At 60.0% G+C, this 6,371-nt stretch overlaps 1 protein-coding gene across 1 annotated transcript in view; it reads right to left on the reverse strand.

The window, feature by feature from the left end:
- SRCIN1 (SRC kinase signaling inhibitor 1) overlaps positions 1-263 on the reverse strand; it is a 57,377-nt gene extending 57,114 nt beyond the window's left edge. The window contains 1 exon segment of the mRNA XM_050911941.1: positions 146-263. Coding sequence (XP_050767898.1) covers positions 146-263 — 118 coding nt within the window.
- Positions 264-6,371: the final 6,108 nt, after the last annotated feature.

The following is a 6,371-nucleotide window of genomic DNA, read 5'->3' on the forward strand; positions in this document are numbered from 1 at the left end:
CAGCACCGGGCATCCAGCCCAGCCCGCACCATCACCGCCCGGGGCTGAGCCCACCTGCGTGGGGCTGGGACCGTCCCCGAGTGGCCAGCATCACCCGGTGCCTCCGGAGCCTGTGTCCCCCTCCATGTCTCCCCCCAGTCCATACCCACGAGCAACGGAGTCAGCCGGTAGTCCCCGGGCTCGGCAGGTCTCTCCTGCTCCCGCAGCCTCGGCACGGCTCTAGGGGAAGCGCCAAAGGGATGCTTTGCCCAGCGAGGAAGCATGGTCGCACCCAGGCAGCCGAGAGGAACCAGGAGACAGCTCGGAGCACGGCTCCAAAATCTGTGCGACAAACACATGCATCTTATTGCATATGTTTAAACCAAATTAAATATGGTTTTACTAATCACTCGGCATTTAAAGCAACACGCCGTCTCTGTCAAATTAAATCTAAGGAGACGTATCGAGTTGCATTAGCTGTTTATGTTAATTAAATACAGAACCAGTTCATTATTAAACACGTATGCAGCGAAAGCAAGCAGCTAGGTGGATTGTTACCGACCTTATTACACGGCACTGACCTCGAGGAAGCGTACACGCAGCAATCGGTCGGCGCTCAACCGTGCGGCGACTGTCGCCTTACATCCAGAGCCGAATTCTCCGCACGCGGAAGCGGAGCTGGAGCGGTGCCGGTGCACGGGGCGGATGGACGCAGGAGCTCCCAAGCCGGCGGTCTGCTGCCACCCGGCTCCCGTCACCCGTCGGTCCCCCCTCCTGTCCCCGAGCTAGCGAGGGGCGCGCGGCCGGTGGGCTGGCGCGGGCGGTGGGGCTGTCTCCATGGCTGACAGTCGCTGCCCTGGTTTCTCTGCCAGCGGCCATCGCATCCTCCCGGCTCCAAGCCAGCACTTCTGCTCACATCCTTTCCCTGCCCCGGCAACTTTTCCCCCCTGCCCGGTTTTATTCCTCCGCTCCGTGCGGACGTCTGTCTCTCTTGCTCTCTTTCCTGGCTCAGGCGTTTCAGAGCTCCCTGTGGGTCTCTGGGTATTTTTTTTTTTTTTTTTTCTTCCTCTTGAAATGTCAGTGTGCCCCCTCAAACACATCACATGGGCTGGGAGCCAGGAGCCAGTGCACAGCCATGCACAGCCGTCAGCGCCTGCAGATTGCCGCGCTGCCCCCTCCCTGCCCTGCCAAAGCAAGGGCCCGCCGGCGGCGTGCCACGGGCTGCCGGCATGCCGTGGGCTGCTGGTGTGCCACGGGCTGCCGGCGTGCCACAGGCTGCCGGTGCCGCTCAAGGAGCCCGTCCCATGCTCCTGCCCCGGCCCCGGGTGCAAGCCTGGAGGGTGCAACGTGTACAGGGCAGCAGGGCTGCTCGGTGCTGGGGACACGAGAGCCTGTTTGCCTCCCCGATGGCACTGAGCTGCCCAGCCCCAGCCACAGCCACCCCGAGTCCCGCGCTGTCTGCAAGGGCTGGCCCGTGGCTGCTCCCACGCCGGCCCTGGGGGAGCTCGGGTGAAGGAAAACCTGCAGCTGCCTCCCAGGGCTCACAGGAGAGCCTCTCCGCAAAGGTCTTGTCCCCAGGACGTGACGCTGGATCCGACCCTTGAGCACGCTGAGCCAAGGCAGGTCACAACCTGCTGCTGGGTGGGTCTTGTACAGGTTGGAGTGACCCTTCCCGAAGCTGCCCAGAAACTTCCCCGGCCAGGCTGGCCCTGGCAGGGGCTGACGAGGTTACCCTGAAGGAGGGAGGAACAGGCAGTGAAGACCTGAGAGACGCCGGAGGCACAAGCCAGCTCCTCTTGGTCCATCCAAGCTAATGAAGACCGTTGCTGTGCCTGCATTTCAGGGGCTGTTTGCATGCCTCTTCCTCCAAGGTCCTGGGGAGATGCTGACCCAGCCACAGGTACCCCAAAACTCAGTCTTACCCCAACCCAAGGCAGTCCTGCAGGACCATGACACCCCAGTGCAGCCCTGACCTGTCCTGCAGGGACCCCCTTCAGTCCAGCTGCCACCGAGCAGCACCCAAACGCTGATGCAATGCAATTAAGAGCAAACTCCAGCTGCCCCCCGGGCAGTAGCGATGCCAGCAGCACCCCGACACCACCTGCACACGCACTTACGGGGACGTTTGCACCCTGGTGTCCGGCCACAATTACAGGAGAGCCAAGAGGTGCATTTCTACCTGCCGAAAGTATTAAATATCCAGCTGAAAGCACGGTGGCCTCAGCATCCCTCTGAGAAACCCGATTCGCACAGATTTAAAAACCCACCAAAGGGCACTTTGCTCATCAACTAGATGGAAGCCAGTTAAACCACCTTGTTTGGAGAGAAATGGCTCACCTGCTCAGAGGATGGCTCTCTGTTGCCTGCACGCTGCCTGCACGCTGCCTGCACGCTGCCTGTCTGCACGGGGAGTTTCTCCCGACATCTGTGGCAGAGCAATCCCAGCTAACGACAGCGTGTGCTCTGCCCAGCTCCGGTCTCTCGTGCCATAAAGCCCCACCTGCCTCAGTCCTTCCCACCTTTCCAGGTCTCTTCCCTCTTTTCCAGTGCTGGGAAGAGGCTTTGCAAACTCACCCCTTTTTTCTCCGTCCCCCATTCCCGCTGTTTCTCCCCAGCCAGTCTGCCCTGCTGCACCAGCTCATTTTGGCATCCTAAGGGTTATCTCGTGGCCTTACAACCACTTGAGTCTTGAAACCGCAGCCCAGACAGCCCCGGGAAGGAAGGGCTGTAGAGCCCAGGAAACCTCACACCAAAGACCCGCAGGTAGGCTTTATCCCCATTTTGCAGATGGGGAAACTGAGGCAGAGATGGAGGCGGGGACAGGAGCACTCCTGGCTCAGAGCCCAGCGGTGGCAGGGCAAGAAGGGAGAAACTCGGGAGCGCTGTGCTCCTGGCTGGAGCCCTTCCAGGCTCTCGAACAGCCGCAGCCGTGAGTCACGGCTGGCACAGGCAGGCAGGCAGGATTCATTGCACACTCTGCCATGACGACCCCCCCAAAAAATCATGCTCCTCTTTGCGGAGCACTTCTGGAGAACGCTGAGTGAGGAGGCTGGGCTGGCTCCTGCACAGCACACACACAGGGCGGGCTTTTTCCCCTCCCTCTCTTAGTTTGGGGCCAAGGGCCTCTCTGCCTCCGCGTTTATATCGTGACTGTATTATCTGTAGCCTGTGTGTTATTTGTATTGGCGCACCGCCTGTGCTTACCGTGCTGGGCCAACGCCGTGGGGAAGAGGTAGGACTTGCTCCAAAGAGCTTTGAGTCAATACGGGCAATGCAGCTGGGAGGTGAGAGGTGAGGAGACATGACCAAGGGCAAACGGCAGATCAGTGGCAGGGCTGGAAAGCTTGCCCAGCCCTCCTGCGTGCCAGGACCCAGAGCAGCAGGGAAGATGCACTGTGCTCCCTGCCACAGGGACAGCACGGGGATGCTAGAGCTGAAGCTGGAGGTTTGGGGGCACGAGGAGCGTGTAGCAATGGGAGGATGCTATGCTGGAAAAGCAAACACGATTACTGCTGGCAGCAAGGATTAATTGTCCTTCCTGCTGATCCCTGAAAGCTGGCTCACTCCTGCAGTCCCGCTGCAGGGAGGGCCAGAAGATGGGGTGACCTTTTAATTCTGATTGCTCTGCCGATGAGGAGTAAATAAGCATTATTGCAGTTTAAGAGCCGCTCAGAAGGGCCTGCCTGCAGATCTATTGCTGTCCCACATCCATCGCACTGATGGTCCCCACGCTCCTGGGGGGCAGAGCAGCACCCGCCCCCCATTTCACAGGGCACTGAGCTGCCGCAGGACGGGGGCAGGAGCCGAGGGCAGCGCCGAGCACCCAGGTTTACCCCAGGACCCTTCCACCACCTCCCTCGCCGCAGGGGCGGCGGGTGCCAGGCACCATCCCAGGTCCCACCAGCATCACCTGCGCCTGGCACTGCTGCACCAACACCACGGGGACAGTCCCCAGGAGAGTCCTGCCATCACTGTGGGAAGGGGCACCATTCCCTACCCCTGCACCCTGGAAGCCCACCTAGACTTGCTCAGTAACGGAGGCAAACACCTGTTTTTAAATCCAAACGTAGGTCTTCCCGCTTTGGGGATTTCCAAGGCTCCGACTTCTCTGCAGCGCAAACCTGAGCTGGCAGGGTGGTGGCAAGAGCCACTTGTGCGTGCAAAAAGCCCATTGCTAGGTGACGCCTCGCCCTCACCGGGGCCGGGATCGGCCGGGCAGAGCAGCTCTGTTTCAGCAAGGCAATTCCCAGGGAGAGGCTGGTAAAAGCAGGTAACACATCGGGGTAAGACATCTGCATTTACACCTGCAACACCAGACATGGTTTTGCTCTCAGCAGCAACCCAAGGACCTGTTTCCAGACAGCACCAGCACCTGACCTGCCTGCGGGGGAGAAGGATGCCTGATGCCCTGCTCCGTGCCCCGTCTCCGGTCACTGGTGCTGGCTCCAGGGAGGAGCACGGTCTCTGCACCGGGCAGTGCTCTCCCCTCCACAGACCAGCCAATTCTTCCACGTTATCTCTCCTTGCTCCTATTTAATCTGTAAGCTCTTCAGAACCACGATTGCTTCTCACAATGCCTGTGTACAGCCCCGAGCACAATGAAGCCTCGCTCTGCCTTGGCTCCACTCGTTGCCGTTGCAATCCGAACAGTAAGACAGTCATCGGGTGGGAATACAGCCGCCTTCCCCCCGAGCCGGGACAGACAGCGCAGCTTTGTGTCTGCTCACAACTGGGCTCAGCACACGCAGTCTATACAGCAATATTCATGCATGCGGTGCCCTAACACGCCACACACAGTGGGTCTATTGTACCTCATTCAAACGACAAGATATCGGGGACTAACCGAGCATTCCGCTCCTGGGGCTGGCGATGCTGCTCAGGAGCAGGCAGCGATGCCGAGCTCCAGCGCTGGAGGAGGAGCGGGGACCTGCCACGCCAAGCAGCCAAGGATGCTCGGAGAGGCAAAGAAGAGTTAACCAGGAGTGGATTGACACTGAAAGCCTTGCAAAAAAATCGACCATGCTGCAGGCGGTTTGATCTGCCTGTGCGATCAACGCGCAGCGTTGCCTGCACGCCCTGTGCTGGGCTGCTGGACCCAGGTCCGCCCCGTGTGAATGGACATGCCCCATTCCCGGTGGCTGGGGTGAATGAGATGCAGGATCGGAGCTTTTCCTGCAGCACACGGTCTGCCCGTCCTCAGGAGCACGGGCACGGACAGACAGACAGCCTTTCCTTGCTTGTACCCAGGCGTTTGAAGCATCAGGTGGCCGGAGAAGGAGCCTCTGCTAACAGCACCCACCCAAGCACGACACGGAGCTGCTGAGCCAGGCAGTGGGGATCTGATGGGAAATCAGTGTCTCATGGGGAAACGCTTTCCCGTGCCTGAATTCCCCTGCTCACACGACAACGCCCATTGCTGGGCCAAAAAAGGCCACGTCAGGACCCGAGCTCTGCCTCAAACCAGAGGGGTCGGATGGCCAGTGGCTGTGGGGACTGGGACTGCGGGTCTGGCTGTTTAGACCAGACCTTATCCCAGTCCTCGGGATGTCACAAGCAGGAAAAAGACCCTCGCCCAGGCACGATGGAGCACCGGCCTTGGGGCAGCTTAGAGCTCGGTGGACGGAAAGGCCTTTTCCATTTCAGAGGTCGGTGATTGTACCACATGGGCAGACGTATTGTATCTGTTACTATCAGAAATGGGGAGGAAGTCAAATTTAAAAAAAAAAAATCCATTGGAGACCTTTGGACGTCACACGGCTAAACGCATTTCACAGTTGAAGGGCCAGGGAGCGTAATTTCTTATTAAACTCAGCCAACTGATGGCTGATAAGTTCTCAAGTAATAAAAACTCCATAAACCCCAGCAAGAACCTGGAGGTGTCAAGGCAGCTCCGAAGATGGCTCAGCTTCCTCGGAGGAGCAAAGGGAACAGATCTGCGGGAGAGAAACCAGGGCCACGTGGCTGCTTCGCCTGTCGAGGCTGCAGGCAACATCTGCCGAGGCTGGCATCACCCGGGAGTGCTGGCAAGGGCTGGCAGGACCCGTCACAGATCCGAGCCGGGATCTGCCAAGTGGTGGCAGGTGGAGCCGAGGGGAGGACTTGGCACCGGGAGGGACCCACCGCACGCTCCCCTTCCCAGCCCCGCCAGCCTCCCACGGGGACCGGTGCCGCCGTGCATCGGGGGCTCGGCTCCTCTTGCAGCCCAAGCTGTTCCTGCAGCCGCCCCGGCACCCGCTCGGTGAGCCCATGGGGCTGGGGCTTTGCTCCCCATCTGGTGAGGAAGCCAAAACCCGCCTGGAGAAGCGGCAAGCGAGAATTTGTTCCCCAAACGGCACAACCTGAGCGATGCCTGGCAGCGCAGCCCGGCCCCGAGCTGCTGCAGCAACACCTCC

This window comes from Gymnogyps californianus, chromosome 28 (assembly GCF_018139145.2).
Source record: "Gymnogyps californianus isolate 813 chromosome 28, ASM1813914v2, whole genome shotgun sequence".
Lineage (NCBI taxonomy): Eukaryota > Metazoa > Chordata > Aves > Accipitriformes > Cathartidae > Gymnogyps > Gymnogyps californianus.